The following is a 25721-nucleotide window of genomic DNA, read 5'->3' on the forward strand; positions in this document are numbered from 1 at the left end:
AAAAATGATACCTCCCTTCTCTATATGTTCATAATGCTCTTTTAGGGATTCCAATCCGTCCAGGCATTTTTTCAATACATACTACTAGTTTTAACCGAACATATTTCATATGACTTTCATGTGAATAAAGTTCAAAAACCAAAAAGAATGACAGAGGAAGAGTAATGTAAACAAAGACTGAAATCATATATCTGCAAGAGAAAATTAACATTAAGTAGATGGCTTCACTGATGTGCAGTGATACTGCACTGATAGCGATGCCAATGCCTTAAACTGATTTTTACTCTCAAAAATGTTTATTCCTAGGTTGATACGTTTGGATGAAAAAGGTACATAATATAAGATGAAGAGGGGACAGAAAAGTGATGGTAGTGTCAAGAAACCAACAAAAGCTTTCTATGGGTGAAGAAAAGTCTTCCCTTTATTGGGGGGGGGGATTGATCTAAGAGAGACTGGCTTAACAGGAAATTATTTTCCCTCTTTTTACAGTCTCCTGTCTTTCTTTCCCTATGTCCCTTTTGGGGAAAACTTCCATAATATAGATAGTCCTCAACTTACAACCACATTTAAGCCCAAAATTAATGTTGTTAAATGAGAAATTTCTTCAGTTTTGCTCCCATTTCATTACTTTTCTTGCCACGTTTGCAGTTGTTAAGTTAGTAAAATGGTTGTTAAGTGAATCTGGCTTCCCCACTGACTTTGCCTGTCAGAAGGTCGCAAAAGGTGATCACATGACCTCCAGGACATTCCAACTGTCATAAACATGAACTAGTTGTCAAACATTCGAATGTAAATCACGTGACCATGGAGATGCTGCAACAGTCATAAGTGAAGAATGGTCATAAGTCACTATTTTCAGTGCTGTTGCAACTTTGAACAGTCACTAAATGAACTGTTGTAAGTCGGGGACTACCTGTATTAAGGAAGATGGTATTTGGGGGCTATGGTGGGAGAAAGAAAATGAAAATATGCAGATATCTTCCCACAGGCTAGAAAGTGGGAGACAGTGAGTTGAAGTCCTGCCTTAGCCCATGAAAGCCAGCTGGGTGACTTTAGACCAGTCACTCTCTCTCAGCCCAAGTCACCTCACAGGGTGGTGGTTGTGGGGAAAATAAGAGGAGAAAGTTGTTTGGGATATGTTTGCTGCGGTTCCACCACAAAACCGCGCTCAACTAAACCACGTCCGACTAAACCGCGTCGCTGACGTCATCAACAGGGCGACAACAGCGCGGAGACAGAAGCACGCTGTAAACCCTAAACCTAAAATTAACCCCTAAACCTAAACCTAGCCCCCTAAACCTAATCCTAATCCTAAACCTAACCCTAATCCTAACCCTTAACCTAACCCTAAACTAACCCTAACCCTTAACCTAACCCTAACCCTTAACCTAACCCCAAAGCTAACCCTAAAGCTAACCCTAAAGCTAACACTTACCTTAAGTTGAATCGGCTTGCTTTCAAAGCGCTATTTAAAGCGCCCTTCTTTCTCCGTGCTGGCTGTTGTCGCCCTGTTGATGACGTCAGCGACGCGGTTTAATCGGGCGCGATTTAGTCGAACGCGGTTTTGACGGGTCACTGTTTGCTGCCTCGTTTGTAAATAATAAAGGTAGAATAGAGTAATAAAAATAAAAATTCTGCCCAACGACACACCCACCAGAAAACAAGTCTCTATATATGCCTCTAATCTATGCTGCTTTGCTGTATTAATTTTAAATTTTGAAATTTAAAAATAAATTAGATCCATATTCTTCAGACTACAGATTTATTTGGATATTACATTTCATTTGGTAATTCTGCAAGCCTTAATAAGTTTCTATGCAGTACCATGGTTTTCAGAGAAGCAAGTGAGATGGATGGTTCATATGTACATGAAGAACAATAAGGGAAGGAATTGCCTCCAGAGGTCTTTTCAAGGAGTAGCTGAAGGTATATTCAGCACAAATGCGGTAGTATCTATATGAGTTCTCAAACAACAAAACCAAGGACTTTCTGCATAGCGAAAGCATCAACTGAGTACTTCATTAAATTCTCTATTTTCTCTCATAAGATACTTTTCAATGACAGTGTGCACTGTGCAATAACATACAGTATATGTTACATTGGTTGTGCTTGCTTATTGTTGAAATCTTTCCGAATAGAAAAATAGAAATGTATTCCCCTGAAGATAACTTATGAACTTTTCATATTGCCATATTGCTGATGCAGTGCTGTATTACAAATTGCCTTGGGAAGACTGCAGTGACCAGGGAAAGCATGTATAAATAAATAATGGAGCCCACATAAAAAGGAAGGAGGTAAACAGCTTAGAAAAAAATGATTTAGAAAAAAATAAAACTTCCAGCAAAAGAAAGAAGGAAATGCTGCTGCTCCTTTACAAAGGAGCTGGATTTGACCTTCCAATCTTTATTGTCTGGAATATTCACCTATTTGCACTATTATTCTTGGAAAAAAATATTTCAATTGTAGAAACAGAATTGGTAATGTTTACCTCTTTTAGCTTGATTTAAAATAAATGTATTGGATGTGACTGATGTTCAAAAATACATAGAGGTAATCCTGGACTTATCACAGTTCACTTAGTGGTTCCACCACAAAACCGCGTTCGACTAAACCGCGCTCGACGAAACCGCGTAGCTGACGTCATCAACAGGGCGACAACAGCGCGGAGACAGAAGCACACTGTAAACGCTAAACCTAAAATTAACCCCTAAACCTAAACCTAACCCCCCTAAACCTAATCCTAAACCTAATCCTAAACCTAACCCTTAACCTAACCCTTAACCTAACCCTAAACCTAATCCTAACCCTTAACCTAACCCTAAACCTAACCCTAACCCTTAACCTAAACCTAACCCTTAACCTAACCCTTACCTTAAGTTGAATCGGCTTGCTTTCAAAGCGCTATTTAAAGCACCCTTCTTTCTCCGCGCTCGCTGTTGTCGCCCTGTTGATGATGTCAGCGACGTGGTTTAATCGGGCGCGGCTTAGTCGAGCGCGGTTTTGTCGTGCCACGCACTTAGTGACCGTTGAAAGTTACAATGTCGCTGGGGAAAGTGATTTATGACCATTTTTCACACTTAATGGCCGTTGCAGCATCCCAATGGTCACGTGATTTACATTTGGATGCTTGACAACTGATTCACATTTATGACGGTTGCAATGTCCCAGGGGTCATGTAATCACCTTTTGTTACCTTCTGACAAGCAAAGTCAATGGGGAAACCAGGTTCAATTAACAACAGTGTTACTAATTTAACAACTGCAGCGATTCAGTTAACAAATGTGGCAAGGAAAGTTGTAAAATGGGACAAATTCACTTAACAAATGTTTCACTTAGGAACACAAATTTTGGCCTCAACTGTGGTGGTAACTCAAGGACTACATGTATATATATGTGTGTGATAGATAGATAGATAGATAGATAGATAGATAGATAGATAGATAGATAGATAGATAGATATAAAATGAGAATAAGTAGTTTTAAGAGATTCTGACAGAGGTACCAAAGTTCACTGTAGCTACAGAAAGTTTTCTAGGATTCTTCAGGACCAACTTTGCAACTGCAACATGCCCTGCAGGAAACAGATTATCTGCATATACACACAGGGCGATGAATACAGGTAGTCCTCAATTTGCAACCATTCATTTAGTGACCATTTGAAGTTAAAATAGCACTGGATGATTTATGACTGTTTTTCACATTTACATCTGTTGTAGCATCCCCAAGGTTACATGATTGACATTCAGCCCCTTGGCAACTGGAATGTATTTATGATGGTTGCCGTATTCTGAGTTCATTTTCACCTTTTGTGACCTTCTGATAAGCCAAGTCAATGGGGAAGCCGCATTCACTTAACAATTAGTAACTTAATTGTTATCAACTTAACAATTTTGGTGATTTGTTGAACAACTGTGGCAAGAAAGGTCGTAAAATGGGGGCAAACCTCATTATTGTTGGGGATAATATGCTGATTCTGTAAACTGCTTAGGGCTATAAAGCACTTTGAAGCGATATATCAGTCTAAGTGCTATTGCTATTAACTGTCTTGTTTAACGATGTACATTTTGGGCTCAATTGTGATCATAAATTGAGGGCTACCTGTATATGTATTGTTTTGGACAGCCTCTGAAAGTGGGAAATGGGTAGCACTACTATTCAATAATTCTGCCTCTTAAGTAAACGGAGAGTTCCAATCAATGGTAGAGATCAGACCCAATGTTCTTCAGCTGTATAATGCTGCAGAGACAAATGCTCTCCTCACTCTATTTTACTCAGATTTTAAGCCACTGAGTGAGGTTGTTGTCTAGCCCAACTGATGACACTTAATAACACAACTTTGGCATTACATCAAATAATTGTTGACATTGAGGGGTCACCAGAGGTCTGATGACTATTAGGCTTGGGTTGTGTAGGAAAGGTTCAGTTATAATCCAAGCAAGATGGAGTGGTTTTGATTTCAGAACATGAATAGACATGATATAGACATCAGAACATTCTGGACATGAATTCAAGATGGGCTCATAGTCCTTGGTGGAATTGACTAGTAACACTGTGACCCTCCTAGATTCACAGCTCTTGTTCAATCAGCAGGTGGTAGCTGTGATTAGGACAACTTTTGCATATCTCCATCAGCTGTCATTTACAACTGTTGCTTCAATGTGTTCTATGTGGGATTGTCATTGAAGGTAATTTAGAAACTACAGGTCCGAAATATGGGTGACTTCAGATTTTCCAGTTGTTTTATGTCGTGGCACGACAAAACCGCGCTCGTCAAAATCGCGGTGATAAAATCGCGGCGCTAAAGCCGCGACATCATCACTGCCGCAACAACAGCGCGGCAACAAAAGGGCGCTTTAAAATGGCGCCGCGGCAGAAAGCCGACTTCAATTAAGGTAAGCGTTAGGATTAGGTTTAGGGGTTTGTTTTAGGGTTAGGTTTAGGGTACTGAGTGCTTGGGAATGCGCGAATTTGCCCTCCGCAATTATGTCATCGCGGTAGGGTCACGTTTTTCCTTAGCGCTTAGAACGGCGCGAATTAGTCTTCGCGCTTATGTCTCCGCGGATAAGGGCTTCGCGGATTTGTGGTGGAACCGTTTTATGTATGCAATTCAAGGTGTTAGTTATCACCTCCATGATTCAGCACATGAATAAGTGTAGGATTATATATTCTCAATAGTATTTGCCCATCCAACCAGATCTGGTAAATTGGCTGTCTTCAAGTCCTTTTGTTCAGGGAATGCCATATCCACTTCACCATGAAGCTTGTCAATTTCTCCCCCCCCCCCCCTTCTGTAGAACATTAATTCCTCCAGATAACTGGATGGCCCCTTCCTTCCAGTTTAGGAAAGCTATTAAAATATAAATATTCCATCAGGTCTTGGGAGTGGAATGTTGTAATTTTGCAATGTTATACTGTAGTAGTGAAAGGTCTTTTGTTCTATTATATTATTTTGTTTTTATTGTGTTCTTGGTGTAATACAGATGGTGTGTCATTGATTTATTCTCTTCAATGTACTGTTTTCTACCCAATTTACAGAAGTTGGAATGTACTTCACTCAGTCATTAGAAGTATCAGGAAATAATAGCCCCATTCTCCCCCTTTTCTCAGCCTGCTCTCCAAATAAGTTATTTGAACAGTTGTGTGGTGACCCTATTCCTACTGAAAATGGGGAAAGAAAACCTTCCCATGAACACAGATATTCCTCATTCAAAGCCTGCTGTTGATAGCAATCAGCTAATCCTTCTAAAGAAAAGGAACTAGGCCATTCACCAATCCTGTAAACAAACCCATGCCTCACCAGTTTCTCCTAGCAGGCTTACAAAATTACGGTTGCCTTATTTGGCTACATTCACCCAAAGCATTAAGCAATGTATGGTTTTTGAATAAACCACAATCAGATGGATTAATGCAATGTGCTAAATCACAAAAACAAGCACAATTTGGAAGTATCTTGGCTTAGTGTATTGTATGAACAAGCAGAAGTTTCGCATAATTTTAAGATTCAAGAAACTTAGCTGAATACATATGCATATTTTGTATAATGTATCCATTTAAGTTGGAAAACAAAATATATTCGACTGGGGTTTTCCAGGCAGAATTTTGTGAGTACATTTCGGGGAGAGCAACACATTACTTCAGGTTAATTAGCAAGAAGCACAAACATCGAGCTATAAACTTCGCTACTCTACAGGTGACAATCCTTCCTATGGAATGAATGGAATGGAATGAAACGTGTTGAGTTACTTACGGAGTAAAAACATGATTTTCTAAGAAGACATCTTTTTTAATCGGATTCTGCACTTTCTCCATTCCGAGAAAAGTAAATACTGAATCACAGTTAGTTACCATTTCTGAAACCCAGTTTCGTTCAGTTCCCAAGAGGCTCCCGCCTCCCTCACCTTCATTAACCCCTCCCCGTTTAAAACAACCATAGAGCACGCCCTTGCACAGCGCCGCATGTATTGCATCACGCATAGAAAACATCAGAGCGTTCCCTACAGGCACTTCCGGCCTAAAACTTGACTTGGTTTCCCCCCTTTTAGCCGCCGATGTAACAAGTACAGTACAGTATAGTATAGAGAACCACCATAGAGATGAAAGAATCTAGAGAGGCACCACCGGGGCTCATAGACACTCCCGTCCTATGACGGCTTCTAACCTCCACCGGAAATTCAGGCTGCATGTCACGCTCTCATCATTTTCCAGCTCTATGTTGCCAGGTGTAGGGAGGAGGTGGAAGAAGAGGCGGCCCTATGAGAGGCGGCGGCGGAGCAGCGCCCCGCAGTGGAAGCGGGAGGCTTCGCCGTGACCGAGGAGAGAAAGGGACGAGAGAACGAGTAATGGCGGCCAGTTAGTGGTGGGTGACTGAGCTGAGAACGAGGAGGGGGAGCAGCAGCAGCAGCAGCGCTCCGCGCCTTCGGGCTCTTGTCCTTCGGCTCAGCGGCAGCGTCGCTCCTCGCAGCAGAGGCGGTGGAGTCAGCGGCAGCGCCGCCCTTCCCGGGGTGGCTGCAGTGAGGCCATGGTGAACACCCGAAAGAGCTCCCAATCTCAGCGTCTCTCCGGGAAGGCGGCGGCGGCGGCGGTGGTCCCGGGGTCCAGCAGCCATTTCATCTCATCCAGGACCCGCTTGTCTAGGACTAGTGCCAAAGCGGCAACGGCAGCCGCGGCGGCGGCGGCAGCGGCGGCCGGTCAGGATGAGGACTCGGTCCGGGTAAGCCGACGAGGGCGAGAAAGAGGGGTGGGCTTGACGGGACAAGCGGGGCCTTTTGGAAGAGAGTCCGAAGAGCTCGGCGGCTCCAGTCATTTGACGGGCGGCTTGTGGTGGTGGTTGGGGGCGAAGGGGTCGCCGCCGCCGCCGCCGCAAGAGGAGCGGAGCGGCGTCTCATTGTCTTGGGGCGGCCGTCAAGGTTGGAGTGTCAGCGGCTGGCTCGGGAAAGAAAGGGGGGCTCCTGCTTGAACGGTGGTATGAAGGGAGAAGAGGCTCTCCCGCTGTGGATGAGGGGCTTCCGAAGCCCCGCGGGGGGGGTTGGGGAGGAGGGGGGAAACGGAGGGGGGGTGTCTTGACTTGGAAAAGGACGCCCTCGGGTTGGAGAGCGCTGGTGGTTGTGGCGGACAAGCGCTGGGGAATGTTTGCCAGTGGGAGACGTGAGCGGCGAGGGAGCGCTGCGCTCAGGGAGAGAAGGGGGGGGGGAAGCAGGAGAGGGAGGCGGGCTGCGATTGCGAGGGAGGTCATTTGAGGTAGGGCGGCTTAAGAGAGCCTGAGTGTAGCCGGAAAAAAAGAAGAGGCTGGCGGTCGTTGCAAGTGCGGGAGGAGGAGAAGGAGAGGCAAAAAAGGGACGGCCTGGCGCGGGCGAAGAGCGGTGGCGGAGGGGAGAGGTTTGCGCAAAAAGAGGGGATTTGTCTGGCTTTGAACAATTGACAAGACAGCGCTACAAGAATATGTGTGGGTTTCTCTCTCTCTCTCTTTCACCCACATTTCTGTGTCTGTTGTGCCAGGCAGCCAGCTGGGTTTGGAGCAGAGCTCCCTCCCTGGTTGAAAGTGGAAGTGCCATTTGAAAGAAAAACACAAGTGACTTAAAACTGCACCAACTTTAAGTAATTTGGAAGACTTTCTGTTTTCCCCCAAACGCTGTTATGTTTGGAATCTTTTTTCAGACATCACTATGACCACAATGAGCCAACATTGAGATGGTTATTAAGTGAGTTTTGGCTCGTTTTTATGGCTTTTCTTGCCTCGGTGGTTAAGGGAATCACTGCGGTTAAGCATGGTAAATGAATCTTGCTTCCCCACAGTCTTTGCTTGTCGGAAGGTCACAAAAAAGTGATCACATGACCCTGGGACACGGCAGCTGTCATAAGTATCAGTCAATTGACAAGCGCCTGAATTTTGATCATGCGACCATGGGGATGCTGCAGTCATATAAGTATGAAAAATGGTCAGTGCTGTTGTAACTTCGAATGGTCACTAAATGAATTGTTAAGGCAAGGACTACTTGTATGCTTTTCAGTCTGTTTGAAATAAATAAATAGACTTACAAGTGAATGTGATAATCTCATGTTTCAGATTATTTTATACATTTTAATTGAATGTTTTACAGTTTTGGATGCAGGTCTCATTTCTTTACCTTGTTGAAAAACAGGATAAGTGATTTCTTGGTGGACTTTTAAAAATAATTGCTTTTAATTTTTTTTTCATGTGTATGTTAACAGTGTGAATCATATAGTTCAGCGCCATTCGCATACTGAATTCATATGCTATTTCAATCTTGCAGAACATTGGGAGAATTTAAAAGCTCTCCTGTGTGTTATAACGAGGGGCCAGTGTGTCTGCAACCTCCACTCAAACATAGGCAACAGTGAGGATCTGTTTTTGTTGTCAATTTCCTGGAAAATCTTAAGGTTACTTTGGCAATGGTTTTGAAAAAGTAGTAACTCACTTGACAGTTACATTTGGCTAAAACCTGTTGTGCACTGAAAGTACTTCAATGATTTCTAAACTAAGTACATATCACATTACATGTGATATTTCATAGTGCAGTCATGAATATTCTGATATTGCACAATAGAAATAAGCGTTTGGAGCTTAAAAAGTAATGGGATGGATGCATTGCATACTAATTGATCAATTAATTTTTATTTGTGAAAATTTTAGACCACCATTGCTTAATAGTCCAGTAGTTGACATGTATAATCAGTATCATCAATGTAGTGCTAATACCTGACCTCAGATCTTTCTTGATGCCCTTGTATAGTTAAACAGTAGGGGTGAGAGCATTGATCTCCGAGGTACCTCACAAATTGGGGGTTCTAGTCTCCCTATTTACTAACACTAACGACAACTGGCCACAGAGGAGAACTATGGTATTATTGTGTTCCAAATCTCACTCTTTTCATGGTCTGAGGATGATATTCACTGAGAGATCTAAGAAGCCCATTATTGTTGAATGTTGATTTTATTTATATGCCGCCCTTTTCCCCCCCCCGAAGGGGACTCAGGGCGGCTCACAACTCAAAAACCAGGGAAGGGGGGTTACAGACAAAGTTAAAAAACGACACAAAACAATACATGGTTTAAAACACACAGCAGTCATACCATTCGAGGCAGGGGCAACGGTTCTTTAGCCCCAGGCCTGTCGGAACAGCCAGGTCTTAAGGGCTTTGCGGAAGGCCTGGAGGGTGGTGAGGGTTCGAATCTCCACGGGGAGTTCGTTCCAGAGGGTCGGAGCAGCCACAGAGAAGGCTCTCCTCCGGGTAGTCGCCAGTTGACACTGGCCGGCGGATGGAATTCGGAGGAGGCCTAATCTGTGGGATCTAGTCGGTCTAGTGGAGGTAATTGTTGCACCACTCCTACCTCACTTCTACTGCAGATCATCAACAGTCAATGGGCACAGACTTGGAAAGGATCCAGATAATTTATTAAAACTAAGATCCTCTGTAGCTGCAGTTTTACCACTATTCAGTGGTCTTCCCCTAAAGATGAAGATTGAAAACTGAATCAATATTATCCAGGATGATTGAGTTCAGTGATTAGTTTTTGAAGGAAGAGTGCATGACTACTTAAAAGCCTGATGGAACCACTTAATCTTTCAGAGAAGCCAATACCACAGCATGGACCCAAATGCATTTAATTTCCTGAGCCAATTTCATAAAACCAGGGTAGGCAAAAAGTAACAAACAAGTGACCAGCTTAACAGTTCCAAGTGTGCTGTCCATTTTCTCTGGAGTTATGAGCTCCTGCCATGTAACCAAGAAAAACCATGTTTCTTCTCTCACCTTAACTGGATCTGCTCATTCAGTCTAAATCTGAGCATGTTTGTACCTTAGATGCCTAGAGCAGTGTTTCTCAACCTTGGCAACTTGAAGATGTCCGGACTTCAACTCCCAGAATTCCCCAGCCAGCATTCGCTGGCTGGGGAATTCTGGGAATTGAAGTCCGGACATCTTCAAGTTGCCAAGGTTGAGAAACACTGGCCTAGAGTACTCTTTACTGTGGCCTTATAGAGGGTTCTTAGTTAATTTCCTTTTTTGGCCCTTCTGTTTAGTCCTGTCTGATTCTCAGAAACTGCCTAGACAAGTCTGTGCTGTTTTCTTGGCAAGGTGTTTTTTTGAAGTGGTTTGCCATTGTCTCCTGTAGGCTGAGAGAAAGTGACTGGCCCAAAATGCAGTCATGTGATTTTTTTGTGTGTAGGGGGGGGGAACTGTACAATAATGTGAAGTTTTATGATGGCTAAAAGTGCTTTATGGTTCATAAAGTGTTCTTTCTGAGGCTTAGAATTACTTTATTGTCACTTTGAATGTACACTAATCAGCATACATTAAAATGAAATTTCGGTGCATACAGTTCTCAAAGGGTCATCACCTCCAATATACACTACATAAACAGGTACAAACAAACAAACAAGCACAAAATTATTCATATAACCACATGTACAGACACAGAGAAACAACACAGTCTAGTTTGGATTTATACATGTACATGGTGAGAAAAACAATTTTTGCGAATTTACCAGATGGATGACATAGGGAACAAAGCAGTTACAGAATCTGGTAGTCCTGCTAGAAATATTCCAAAACCACCTCCCAGAGGGGAGCAACAGTAACAGAACGCAAAGTGGGTGTGTGGGGTCTCTAACAATGCTTTGAGCTCTAAGCGCATAACGCTTATAAGCAATATCTTGAATTACAGGAAGTGAGCTTCCTATAATCTTCTTGGGTGTCCTTACCACTCTCTGTATGGAGTCTCTGAGGCACTGCTGCCATCAAAACAAACAGTGATGTAGTTTGCCTCTGTGAAAAGTGGCCAGGACAGAAGGAGAAAGATATGCTCTCCTCATCCGATGCAGGAAATGCAGACACTAGTTTGCACGCTTCACTAAGGATGATGTGTGGAGAGACCAGTTCAGATAGTTATCTGCACCCCCAGATACTTATTACTAATAATGTTAGCAATTACTAATTACTAACTAATTAATAATTACTAATAACCTCTATAGCTGCATCCTTTATACTGATGGAATATGACTATGCCAGCTCTTTCTAAAATCTACAATCATCTCCTTTGGTTTAGGTTCTAAATGTTCTAAATTTAGAACCAGGTTACTTTTATTGCGCCAGTCCACCAGAGCCTACACCACTTCTCTATAACCATCTTCACTGTCGTTCTGGATAAGACCCACCACTGCCGTATCATTCGCATACTTCCACAATATGATTCATAGCAGATTTGGCACAGAAGTTGTGGGTTATCAAAGTGAATATTAGTGGACTCAACACAGCCCTGTAAGGATCCTGTGGGAGGTGGTTGTAATTTTGAATGGTAAAAAGCAGTGGTTTACTAGTAAACCTTGATAGAGAAATGTATGTTATTCCTCTTCAATGATTTCTCAGGTGCTCTCAAAATGTGTTACAGAAAGACTGGAAGTCGTTATAGAGGTATGAAGAAATACCCTTTTTTCAAGTAGATTTTTGTGAAAATGTCCCCTTCCCTTTTCTTTTCCCATCATAGCTCTATAACATTCACTAGTGCTGTATAGTTCTCTTTCTAATGTTTTTAGGGGGTGGGTTGCAATGAGGATAGAAAGTCTGCATCTTCAATTTTTTCTTATTCAGAAAAAAAATATTAAACCTATATTTGCCTGACTTGGGTAAAATTATTGTACACGACCTAAATTTTTGTCATTGCCTTTATACTCTGAGTTTTGGGAGATAACTTCATCCAAAAAAGTCCAAGCCTTTCAGTTCTTACTTAAATTGAATTTGACAATTTTATATCTAGTATCCCCCTATTTATTTGGTAGAGCCTTTAGAAGATGAATGTGCCTACTAAGCAGTCTTGAAATAGTCATTGAAATAAAGAAGAAATATCTCTTGAAGCTATTGGAAGGTTACGTCCTTTTAATCTCACTCTTATTGGTGTTAATTACATTACATTGAAAATTGCTTGCTTAATGACTTCAGGCAATGATGCTGTATTGTTTTTGCCTTGTCTGCTTTATCTAGTTAAGCTCTCCCACACCACTGAAACAGGTTTCAAACCAGTTGTGTAGCTTCAGTTTCTACATAGAATAGAAATTACTCAGAACTCTCACAGGATTGAATCCCAGCATTTTGTATGTTATTAACAGTATAGACACACCTTTGTGTACAAAGTAGGGTGTGACTTGGCCATTATTTAATATTTAATATATAGTTATTTTTCTTCCAGAACTCTTGTTTCTTATTTTATGGAATATATCTGAAGTTTCTGAAAGTAGTAACTTGTATGGAATGATACAAACAACCTGCATAATTGCTGAAAAAAAATGCAGGGATTTATTTTATATATGTTTTGTACGGTCACACACAATTTTACTTCCTGTGTTGCATTCAGAAACACCATTCTATGCACATCAGAGGCCCTGTGACAGCGTGTCTGTAAATGAAGTGGAGAAATGCTGTTGATCAGCTCCTCTACTTGTTTTGTGGGCTGGTGATATCAAGGGTTTGGAGCATAATGGAGAGAAGTCTTGGTCCATGATATACAGATAGTCCTTGATTTACAACCACAATTGGGACCAACATTCCCAATTTGCTAAGCAGGGTTGTTATTAAGTGAATCACAGCCAATTTCACACCCTTTTTTGCCACGCTTTTAAGCAAATCACTGCATTTGTTAAGTGACATTAAACAAATCCAGCTCACCCCCCATTGATTTTGTTAGAAGCCAGCTGAGAAAGGTGCAAATTTTGATTATGGGATCATAGTGACGTTGTGATGGTCATAAATGCAAGGACAGTTTTTGCAGTGCTGTTGTGACAGGAAACAGTTGCTCAATAGATGGTTGTAAGTTGCGGACTACCTGTAATTATTTGTGGGGAGACATAGTTTCTTGTTACTGAAATATGGGGGGAAAGTTCTGACCAAGACAGGGCAAGGACTCCTGACTTTCTGCTTGTATTTGCCTGGAACAATTTCTTTAGTGTGATACTTTCTCACAAGGGCAAGACTTCCACCAGCCAAACTATTCAAAGTTGTCCTGTGCATTCTTATTGAGGGAAATAAGAAAGCAATCCTCCTGGAAAATTTGTTTATCACCTGCATTCAAACTCTAAATTGGATATCAGATATTTTTGAAGAGAGCTCCTTCTCTATACATAAGTATGAAACTTAGAAAAAGTGTAAAGTAAAAGTCAAATATATAGTGAGTTAACACCATAAAACTCAATATAGGAAACATGTCCTAAAATCAATTGCAGTAATTTAAATTTTATTGGCTTAGTGTGATCATTCTCAATTTTGATATTCTTTATATCATTCTTTAATTCATGTTTCAAGTCATTTTAATTGTTCATTTAAGCTACTTGTTTAAATTGGTTTTCATTTTCATTTTTAGGCTGTATGAGTGGCTTTGAGTGCCCTAGGGCTGAAGTGATAAAGTATAAATTGAAGTAATAATAATAAAATATTTGTTAATATAAATGTTGGCTTTTGGACCACTTACAGTGGAAATCAGATTGGCTCCCTTCCTGATTGCATTAAGAAAATTCTGTAGTGCATTTATAATGCAAAATTAGTCATTAATGCCTATATTGATTCAACATAAGAGTCCATTATGTTTTATTGATAGTAAACATTTTAAAATTAGGCTACTGTTGATGTTTCAGTAATTTTCCACATATCTTGTAAATCACTAAGAGATGCATTTGATCGTTGTGAGATATAAATACAAAATAAATAAGCTCAAATCTGATTTAATCCCCAGAAAAAGGTATAGTAATATTCCTCAATTTCTCTCATACTTCCTTTCTAGAATTAGATTTATACTTTTCAGGTGAAGATGATTGCTATTATCTGAATAAGGACCAATTCTTCCCCCTTCTCCTGAATTGGAGAATATTTATCTTGAACGGTGTCATGAATGAGACTACTAACTGTTTGCTTTTTTTTTTTCTCTAGAGAGATGATGGTAGTGATGGTAGTTTGAGTGATAGTCACATATCTCCTCCAGCCAAACGTACCTTGAAACATGCTGATTCTGTATGCAAAGACAAATCAAAATCTCGCAATACTGGACAGCGGGAGGAATGGAGTGTCTCAACTGGTCAGTCCCGGTAAGCATACTAAAGATTTTAAAAACCAGTCTGTGTGTGTTTGCGTATGTGTGTGCACGCGCACATCCGCATGTACTCATACATACACAGTTTTGATCATTTTCTTAAACATCTTAAATTATTGATTAATGCAAAATCTTTACTCCCTTAAAATAAATGTTTCTGCTGCTTAAAATAGCCTCCTTATATTGGGTTCTATTCCAGCCTATGTACTAAAATCTATTGTATGCTTCAGAGAAAGGGAAAACTAAATTTGGGGTGTTACACTCCCATCCCATCTTTCTCATCATGTGTAATTCATCATTACTAACTGATTTTAGCCAGATATTCTGACTTCATGCATAAGTGCATGAGGTACAGCTTGTTCCCGCTTCCTCCCTTCTCTCCCCCCACTCCAAACTTTATTTCAGATGACAAATTTTGTTTGTGGGAAAGAAAAAGAGCAATCCCATCTGTTGCTTACATTAAGACATCTGGAATTCCTTGTGATTATAGTACAGTTTTGTCTGTTCCATGCATATAGCATTATGTTAATAAGTTTAACTAGTTCCATGTTTTCTTCAGCAATAGAAAGAATTAGCCATGTTTATTTCTGCTACAAATTAATAGCTTTTTTTTGCTGTTAACTCCAAATTTGACCTGTGAGATTGCTCCCCAACAATTACATAGTTTAACCAATGTAACACACACAAATTAGGCTTTGGAGTTGAATTGACCACATATTATTTATGATTCTTTTCAGCATGTGTTACTTGTTCTGTAGGGTAGAGAACCAATGTTACTTTAAACAAAAACAAAACAAAGTATAGAGTTTATAGAGGTAATGTATAAATTGTTAAAATTATTCTATTAGGTATCTGGAACTTCATAAATATTTCTGATTCCCCACTTTAAAAGCTGAAATGAGACAATGTCCATTTCAAGAGGACCATCATGCCTAATGGAATTTCCATTATTTCTGAACATTTAAACATGAATGGTGTAAAATTAGAAGTGAAAGGCTCATAGATGTTTTTAAAAATAGCACTGTTAAATATTATTTATTTTGATAAATAATTTCCATATTATTTATGCTAATTAGATATATCTAAATATCCTTCTATTTTGTTGTTTTATTGCTGAGAGAAGTAGTTTGAATAATGATGGTGGTGGTGATGTATACACTTGCCCCCAAGAGAGAAACATGAGAAAATCTACCCCCCCTCCTTTTTAAAAAGTCAGCATTCATATGTTTTAGGCAAGAATTCTATAATTATACATTTAAAAATACAATTAGTACTTGGTCTCTGGAAAGGAAAAATTAAAAGCTCTTATTTCTATGATGAGCTCTAAATCCTGAATTTTTCAAAATTTGTTTATATTCTGTATATTTCTGAAGAGGCACATTTTGTTTGTGTGTGTGTGTGTGTGTGTGTGTGTGTGTGTTTCCTGATTTCTGTGGCAAGAATACCCAAAGATGACACATTCACTTCTCTTTCTCTTTCTCTTTCTCTTTTGTTTTGATTGCAGTAATACTTACAATGGCAACATCAGCTTAAAACTAGCCTATTCATCTGTAGTATTGGCATGGAGGTTAAACTGGGAAGAGGGTACAGGAAGTCCTCAAATTATGTTGAGTTGCTTAATTACCAAAGTTATGGCAGACCCATGAAAAGCTGCTTATTGTCTGCTTTTTAAATTCTGACATCATGTGTATGCGCGCGCACACACACACGCCGCAGTTACATGGCCACAGTTTGGACGCTTGGAAACTGGCCCTTTAAAATACACAGTTGGGATATAAATAGTTTTCATATCACTTGCAGAGTTGAAATTGTAACAGTTTATGTCCAATATATACCATATTTTTGGAGTATAAGACGCACTGGAGTATAAGACGCACCCAGGTTTTGCAGAGGCATTTTTTTAAAAAAAGTAGGTAGGTAGATAGAGGGATAGAGAGGGAGAGAAGGAGAGAGAAATACAGTAGGTAGGTAGGGAGAGAGAGAGTAGTTAGCAGTGACGTGTGGTGAGGTTTATGGTTGGTGAGGCAAGCGGGCAAATGCTGCCCTATGTCGGTCACAGCGGCAGGGCATTTGGATGCTGCTGCACCTCCGCTTTCTTCAGCTCGGACGGAGCCGGGACACCTAAGCTGCTGGCTGCGGGGGCCACCTGAGTGGCCATGATCCCCACTCCCCAGCCAGCCAGCCCACCCACCCCCGCCCGACCTACTCCCCACCTGGCTGGCACAAGGCCTCACCGCTCTTCTCCTCGTCCTCCCTGCTCAAGTGGCGGCAGGCTCTGCGGGACAACAGGGTCTCATTCTTCCCCTGGCGCGGTGAGCTCCAGCGGGCTGGACGCAGGTGCGAGGGGCCTGGCCCCGCGGTGCCTCCTCGCTCAGTTGCAGCCGGCAAAGAAAGGGGAGAGGAGGAGGAGGAGGAAAGGGGGGAGCAGGATGGGGCTCCCGGTGGGGGGAGAGGAGAAAGGGAAGGGGGGCACAGCAGGCAAGGAGACACCGGACAGAGCCCCTTGCGCAGAACCAGGCGGCAAAAGAAAGTGCTACCCTGCCAGCAGAGGCGGGTAAAAGACCCGCCTCTGCTGGCAGGCTGCCCCTCTCTTCTCAAACAAGGCTGCCCCTCTCTTCTCAAACAAGCTGCCCTCCCTGCCTCTCTGATTCCTACCCCCTTTCCTCTCTTCTCAAACTCTCTCAAATTGAGTTTGTTTGAGTGAAGTGAAGCAACAAACACACGCACACAGACACACACAGAAATAAATTACTTGCAATAATACAATTACTTACAAATTACATTAATTTTGAATTCCTCCCCCTCCCTCCGACCCACATACCTTTTCCAGCTGTTTCACAGAGGATTTCAACTCTGCTCTTGCCTGCCATGATGAAAATGTAAAAATGTAAAAGGAAAAAGGCAAGGCCTGCTGAGATCAGGCTGGATTAACTGCTGCCAGTGTCTCCAATGAATGACTCTGTTTAACTGTTAAAAAAAGCCTCTAAAAAAGTGCCCTCTACAAGAGGAGGCGAGAGAACCATGTGCCTCATCTACATAAAGAATTTTTTGGCTTTTAACCCTTGCTTAACTCTGCTCGGGTGATCATAGACTAAATGAGGCAGGTGGTTCTCCCGCCTCATGTAGAGGGCACTTTTTTAAGAGGCTTTTTAAAAGTTAAGCACTAAGCAGGGTCATCCACTGTGACTCTGGCAGCAACTACCTCAGCCTTTTTTGGTATTTTGGTATTTATTTTAAAAGGAAAAGCCTTTTTCCTTTTACATTTTTTTTCTTTTCATGACAGTGATGAGGCCCTGCCTCTCCTGACTGCACGTCCCTGGTAGTTAGGTAGGTAGGTAGATTAAAGGGATAGAGAGAGAGAGAGAAATAGAGAGAGAGAGAGAAATACAGTAGGTAGGTAGGTAGGGAGAGAGAGTGTAGATAGGTAGGTAGGTAGAGGGATAGAGAGAAAAATAGAGAGACATACAGTAGATAGGTAGGGGGAGAGATAGAGTAGGTAGGTAAGTATATAGGTAGATAGAGGGAGGGAGGGAGAGAGAGAGAGAGAGAAATACAGTAGGTAGGTAGGGAGAGAGAGAGAGAGTAGGTAGATAGGTGTTTCCAGGTGTATTTATCCATGTGCTTGAGAAGGAAATAGCTGACAACCTGTAGCACCTAAAACTTTGTTTCTGCTGGCACAGTACTTGATCAATGTAATTCTCATCAACCACTCTAACTAAACAGCTTTCTGAAAGGGAAAAAAAGTTTTTGCACTCTGCAAACCTCCCCAAAATGACCCATTTTTCGTGAAAACACGCCTGTTTTCCCCCCCCCCAAAAATAAAAATAAAAAAATAAAAAAATAAAAATAAAATAAAGCCATGAATAGCCTTGGAGGAGTTTGCAAGGGGGGGGGGGCAAAAACAAGCAAAAAACCAGCCCATTTTTTGCAAAAATAAGCCTTTTTTCGTCAAAATAAATTGCATGCATAGCCTTATGGAGGCTTATAGAGTGCTGCTGGGGGCTGGGGGCGGGGCGGAATGGCCCTTTTTTGCTCATTTCTGCCCTCCCCAGTCCCCAGGAACTGTCTGAAAGCCTCCATAAGGCTATGCACGGCGATTTTGGTGAAGGGGCGGGGCTTCAGGAGGCAAAAAAATTGCTGTATTCGGTATATAAGACGCACCCAGATTTTCAGCCTCTTTTTAGAGGAAAAAAGGTGCGTACCGAAAAATACGGTAACACTCGAGAATAGAAATAATAGCAATATTACGTGAATTGTAATTTTAATGCAACAAACTAATTTTCCAAATTAAATTGTTCTTAGGTTAACTTCTCAATCTGGTGCTACTCTACCAAATGGTCGTAGTTTATGTAAGTACTTCAAAATTAAATTGCTTATTCTAATGCTTAACATTTTTATATTTTTAATGTTCTTTCTGTCTCCCTAACACTTCAATATGCTATGTTACTCTTTTCAGTGCAAAAGTCTTTTAAAAAAAGCTATGTTCATTGTTTCATGACCAAATACCCACTTGTTAAACTGGCCTCATTTATTTCCATTTTCTTACTCTATTTAGACTGCACCCCAAATCCCTCAAAGCAAATTTGGCATGAAGACTGCAGAGTAATATACATTTATCATTAAAATTGAAATATTTATTATGGATAAAATAGTATTACTATGTATGTCTGTCCGTGTAAATATTTGACACAATTTTTGTACCTTTCTAATCATAAGATTCTGGGGTAGCTCACTCATGTAAATGCCATTAAAACAACAGCTATATAAACCCAACTGATATACATTTTCAACAATCCATGCATCTTGTTATAGACATCCTAAATGCTTACTATTTCTCAATATTAATATTATAACTTGAAATTTGCAGCTCTCAAAAGCTGTTCTCTTCGAGGAGAAAAAAAGGGAGATGGTGACCATGCCTGTATAAATGGAGGCAGAGAAATTAGAAAAAGCTGTCGATCTAGAAAAAACAGATTTGAAAGTCTCAATCAGAGTTTACTGTTTGACCAATTGGTAAACAGGTATGTTGGAATAGTGCAATAATAATAGTGCATAATTTTATGGTATTGTTAACATTATATTTGTATTATATTTCAGTCCATGAGAAGCATTTTATTTATATATTTAAAAAGATGTCCCCTAACTTGAATATTCAGCTTCCAAACAATGTCGTGTAAACATTAAATCTACTCAGCTAGCCAATTTCAATATCCGAGAACTTTATTGTATTTATTTTATGTAATCTGAATAGAAAACAAATGGATCAGACATTTTTCAGCTTATCCACTTTATGGTCACACCATCTCAGAGGCAAAACTTTACATTTAAAAAAAATAAGGTTCCCAGCAAGAAAGGGAAACCTTCATCCCTGCGATAAATGATGTGAACCAGAATTTTAAGAGTTGAGTTTGTTCAGGAATTATGGAAAATATAGGAATAAACTTTGGACTCGTATTTTTTCTAATTTGATTTTTGCCTCTGAACTATATCTGTAAATCATGGATAAAATATGAATTTGCTCACGCTGGGAAGAGGGTGGTAGTGTTCATTTCTTTAAAGGCAGCTCCTTGTATTCAGTAAAAACTTGCTTTGGCACTGAGGATTCCTTCTAAAAAGGGTGTAGGAATGTTGTAATGCAAAAATCACTTTTTTGTGTTTTCTACTAGGAGATTTATTTACTGGACCAAAATCTTCCAAGAAACTTATTTAATTTTAACCATATTTAATTATGATCCAGCTTATTGTATTTACTTAACAATATCACAAGACAGTTGTTACATAATTGACTTTGGGCCAATCACTCTCTCTTAGCCCAAGTCAACTCATAGAGTTATTGTCGTGGGGAAAATAGGGGGAGGTGGGACTATTGTGTGTATTGAGTTATTTATAAAAATAATAAAGGCAGAATATAAATGAGTAAATAAATTACTACCATTTTCTATGTTAGTACTGCTGAAGCTGTTCTTCAGGAAATGGACAATATTAACATCAGACGGAACAGGCGATCAGGTGAAGTGGAACGGTTGCGTATGTGGACAGATACTGAATTTGTAAGTTTAAATTCTCTTCTCATCTTTTTTTTCCTTACATTTTGTTTAAACCTTGAGTATGTTATAGTCTTATCGAAAGCACTTGTTAGTGGATCAAATGAATTTTGAATATTTTGTATACAGTTTTCAATCCTTATAACAGGAACATAAGGTAAAGAGAAAGCAATGCAGCTGGCTAGGGAGAAAACCAGTTTCAACCCTGTACTATCATCATAAACAATACAATAATAACTCATAAGAAGTGACATGGGTTGTGGTGGATTATATGGTAGTTAGCCATCTGTAAGACAGTATGATTAATGTAAAATAGTCCATCTACGTATACATGTTTTACTGGTTGGCATTCAGGGCTTATGACTCCCTAGGTTCCTTTAAATAGTAGTAGCTGATATCCAAAATCAAGTCGCAGGAACAGGAAAAACAGTTCCTCTGTCTTGTCTGTTGCAACTTTGGAGACTTGCACAACTCCTAACAGGCTGTGGTGGATGAGTGGATAAATGGAAGCTAGCTGATGAGGCAACAAGGCTTTCCCTTCTATGAGCTGGCCAGCCTGCAACAGCCCCGCCCTTCCCAGCTACCTTATTGGCTGCTGGGAAGCTGTGGCTCTGAGTGGTAGAATTCTTGAGTCTCTGGCTCATTTCTGTAGATTCCAGCTCTTGGGGCAGCAACAACCTGTGCCTCACATTGCCACATGGTGGCAAGGCCAGAGAATTGTAACCAGCTAGTCAGAGAGTGCCTTGCTGCTGTGAGTTCTACAGTGCTGATTGTGCCTCCCTTGTCTCCAGATGTGGGGGCTTATCTAAGAACAGATGCTCCATTCTTATAAAATCAAATATTTCTATGTGCCGAATAGATACAATAACTGAATTATTTTCTGAACTCTCCCATGAATTCTTTTATAGTTCCTAAGATAGAACACTCAGTACTCTGATCGGAATTTCCAATAAAGATACTTACATTTGTTTAGCCTGTGATTTTAGCATCTCTCTTGTCTTGCACACATGCAGATTCTCTCTTATTAAAATACTTGTTATGACTATGAGAGTTTGGTTAACTATATAGTTGGAAGCTACATGTATATTTAGCTGTTAGAAATGCAGATTATTCTTGAGGTTTTTATTTTAGGAAAACATGGATATGTACTCAAGAGTGAAAAGGAGGAGGAAATCATTAAGGAGAAATAGCTATGGAATCCAGAACCACCACGAGGTTTCCACAGAAGGTGAAGAAGAAGGTAATGGTGATAGTAATTTGACAGCTACTTTGATAAATACAAGTGAAATATTATTATGCTGAAAAACAACACAAGTTATTTGAGTTCTTAATAGTCCAGAAAAACTTATTAATCAAACTACAATTAAATGTTGCATACCAACAGATGAGTCTTCTTCAGTTATGGATTCAGGCCTTGGTAATTCCTTCCTGGTTTGATAAATTCTAATCAGTGCTGTTTTTCCCCTCAGACATTCATGGTGCTTTTGAATGAATTGTTCAGGACTGATTCGAAAATATCTTTGCTTTTGGGTCTTTCTTGTCATTTTATAGTTTTGATCTTGAAATTATAACAGCTTTGTCATGTGTTCAAAGTCTCATAGATACCTTATAATATTTCAAGAAGTGTTTTTAAACATATTAAAATTATCTATCTATTATAAAGTTCATTCTGGAATATTGCAAACTATCCATATCAGTATTACATTTTGTAAAATAAATTTCTTCCGTAAAGTAACAGGGGCTCTTTAATAGATATTATCAAATTACCTGAATGCACTTTTATAAATATTTAATGGGGATTTTTCTAGAATCTCAAGAAGAAGATGGGGATATTGAAGCAGAGGAGGCAGAAGGAGAAGAAAATGATCGTCCATATAATCTCAGACAAAGAAAAACAGTAGATAGATATCAAGCGCCTCCTATAGGTAAGATTTTTAAAAAAAAGATTTATATAACTGAAATAACTTGGTTCAGCAATATTTTACCCTTGTTATAGCATTAGATTAGAAGTAAATGGATCATGGATCAACTTCAAAATAATAAAATTCAGCAAATGATCGGTCCTCTAAATTTAATTTATTTAATGTTAAAATTAAATAGGATAAAATGGCTGAAGAAAGAATCATTATCTGCTCCTCTCTGTAAGAAAGCGTGTACGGAAAAAAGAAACAAAACTTATTACTTCTCCAAGTGTTATTTCCTCCCCCCCCCTTTTTTTTTTGCAGTTGAACATATAGTATAAAGGGAGATTTCTATAACAGTTGATAGTTTGGGCTGTTACTGTTTTGAACAGATACTTATGGTAGCATCTGTTTTGTCCTATATTTTCCTTTCTTTGATTTACTTACTGAAAAAGTAGGTACAGTCCTGTTTGTGGTTGTGTGTATGTGACCACCAAGAGTTGTTTGATTGTGGCAAGATACAAATGAAATAATAAATCAATAATTCTGCCACAGCATCTACTTGTTAAACTTGATAAAATTAGAAATGCCTCTAAGATTTCTGTCCACTCATTAGGCAACTTACTCAGAACATGTTTTGGGAAATTGCATGCAAAGTGTTTAGTATAAATTCATGTGAGACATAATGCTCATTCTCCCATTTTCTTACGTTTTTCATAAATAATAAATAGTTTTGATTTAATAGATTTCTACTTTGCTGTTTTGTGTTTACCTGGGATTATTTCTGATAAATTAAGATCTGTGATTATTTTGGTACTTTGTTTAACAGTACAGAATTTGTTTAATATAGCTGATTATTACATGCAAACTCTTAAACTAACCAACTTTTTGGTTGGTATTACTTTTCTTGGTTGTGTTGGAGAGGAGAGTTGGGAAGTATTTGAACCTGGCTTTTTTTAACCTTTCTGTTTATGTGAGTAATGTTAAATCAAGACATTGTACTAGGCCATAGTGAAAGACACAGAATTGCACATGACTGTATTTAAGTGAGAATTATTTTGTAAGTCAGCAATACAGAGTTTGTTATCTTAAAGCTTTTATCTTTATTATGCTACAATGTTTAGTGAAAGGTGTTCCTAAAACTAGAATTTAATGTTTCATTAAAATACAAGTGTGAGTATTTAATGTAAGGCGTATCTTACATAAAAATAGAATTAAAAAAACAAATTTGGAGAAGAGAGGATGAAGAAATATATCTTATTTGCAAACATTTCTGATTTATGAAAAATATTAGATGCCTTACAGCAAGGAACTAGATTTTTATACAATACTGTAAAAACATTTACATGTCAAAATTGATTATCTTATCTAGTTCCAGCTCACCAAAAGAAAAGGGAAAACACATTATTTGACATTCATAGATCTCCTGCAAGAAGAAGTCATATCAGGTAAATAATATATTAGGATATTTTATACTGCCATTATGCTACCATGTTGGAATTTCAGGAATAATTTCTGGAAGAATCGGCTGGGTAAAAAATACAAAAGCTAAGCCAATGCATCCTTCCTCTGTTACAACTATAACATAAAAGAGAAAGATAGCATAACACAATGCAGAGGAATACTTTGCAAATCACCCCTCTAAACCATTGTCATAGTTTGGTATTCTAAAAGCCGTTCCTCCAGAAATTTTGCTGAAGTAATGTTTTATGAAATATCTTTGAATAGTTCTGTCATTTTTTTGTCGGTTTCTTACACACACACACACACACACACACACACACACACACACACACACAATTGTTTTCAGCTTTTTTGAAAACAGATTTATATGAGAGATAATGATGGGCTGGTAAATTAAATTTTGCAGTAAAGTTTGATGAGGAATGAATGGGATGATTCTTGTTCTATGCCTAATAGAGAATGACCTACTGTATTTCCTGTGTTAATTTCAGGCTTCCTTTTTCCATTATATTTCAACTTAGAAATTGTGGCTTAATCTCTGTTTAAAAAAAAAACTTGACATGTTGATCCTCTTTTGTAGTCAAAATTAAACCACAATTTCTCCTCTTACATTGGAACAACAGTGTTTGTGAGTATATGGGAAGACCAGGGATTGCTGTGTCTTGTTGCTTCTCTGACATATCAGTGTATTGTGGCATCTGAACTAGCTCACATGATGAAAACAAGAGAAGCATTAAACAAAAGACATTGCAACTTTAAATTATCTGTTTTAATTTGTTAGCATTCACTAAGCACAATTCAGTGCACGCTCGTCTTCAGTGAAATGTTCTATTGCTTCCGCAGGAGAAAGAAACATGCCATTCATAGTAGTGATACAACCTCTTCAGATGAAGAACGTTTTGAAAGAAGAAAATCTAAAAGCATGGCAAGAGCGAGAAACCGGTAACAATTTCTTTCTCATCATTCAACTAAGGGGGAAAATGGCTTGGTTTCATGTGCTTGGCCTGATGAAATTTGCCAATCATGTGGAAATTATTTTATTCTAATTAAGGGTGCTGTTATGAGGCATGGTCATACATGTTATGTATGGACCTTGGTGTCCTCTGAGCTTGGTTGTTTTCTTGCAGATGTTTCATTACCAAACTAGGAAACATCATCAGTGCTCATTGATAATGTTATCTAGCTTGTTAATTAAATGTCTGCAATAAATCAACCACACTCAGAGAACACCAAGGATGCCACAGTTCAACTCTAAACTACAAATATTCTCTTGTAGTAATAGAAAATATACATTTTGAACATGTTTTTATATCATGGGATTTCTTCAGGTTTGCCCATCTGTGAACATAAATTTGTATTTCTATTGGAGGTAAGGAGCGAGGCATTGTTTTTCTTGATTATTGTTTATCTTTAGTCTTAATTGATACCTTCTATGCCAGAACAGAGTAGAACATCTTTCTTATCATCATGGATCCATTCTTATTCTACAGAATCGTGCACCCATTTGACAACTTTTCAGGGCAAATGGAACTGTAAAGAAAAGAATGGCAACATTTTTAGGTTGGGGGCTGAATATTGTCCTTGTACTCTTCTGAAAGTTATATGGGGCATAGCCACTGATGTACTGATGTTATCAGAATACGTGGACTAAAATTGTCAGCCAGGGACTTTACATGAGCTATAGACTGGGCCCATTCCTACTGTTTCTAAAACGTGCCT

The 25721-nt window shown here is 39.4% G+C and overlaps 1 protein-coding gene across 4 annotated transcripts in view; it reads left to right on the forward strand.

Annotated features, from left to right (window-relative positions):
• The first annotated feature begins 6737 nt into the window (after positions 1–6737).
• The window catches only part of ATAD2B (ATPase family AAA domain containing 2B), a 73752-nt gene continuing 54768 nt past the window's right edge, over positions 6738–25721 (forward strand). For 2 of the 4 annotated variants that reach the window (XM_087716957.1, XM_087716960.1), the window contains exons 1-9: positions 6740–7210; positions 14434–14588; positions 18896–18942; positions 19461–19614; positions 20541–20643; positions 21769–21877; positions 22446–22562; positions 23911–23986; positions 24846–24944. In XM_087716957.1, coding sequence (XP_087573083.1) covers positions 7019–7210; positions 14434–14588; positions 18896–18942; positions 19461–19614; positions 20541–20643; positions 21769–21877; positions 22446–22562; positions 23911–23986; positions 24846–24944 — 1052 coding nt within the window. In that variant the 5' untranslated portion in view covers positions 6740–7018. Of the gene's footprint in view, positions 7211–14433; positions 14589–18895; positions 18943–19460; positions 19615–20540; positions 20644–21768; positions 21878–22445; positions 22563–23910; positions 23987–24845; positions 24945–25721 lie in introns of all 4 variants that reach the window. The other 2 variants (XM_087716961.1, XM_087716958.1) reach the window with 2 other exon arrangements.

Source organism: Thamnophis sirtalis, unplaced genomic scaffold (genome assembly GCF_051295495.1).
Source record: "Thamnophis sirtalis isolate CommonGarterSnake01/CBP01778 unplaced genomic scaffold, rThaSir2_p1.2 scaffold_5, whole genome shotgun sequence".
NCBI classification, from domain to species: Eukaryota; Metazoa; Chordata; class Lepidosauria; order Squamata; family Natricidae; genus Thamnophis; species Thamnophis sirtalis.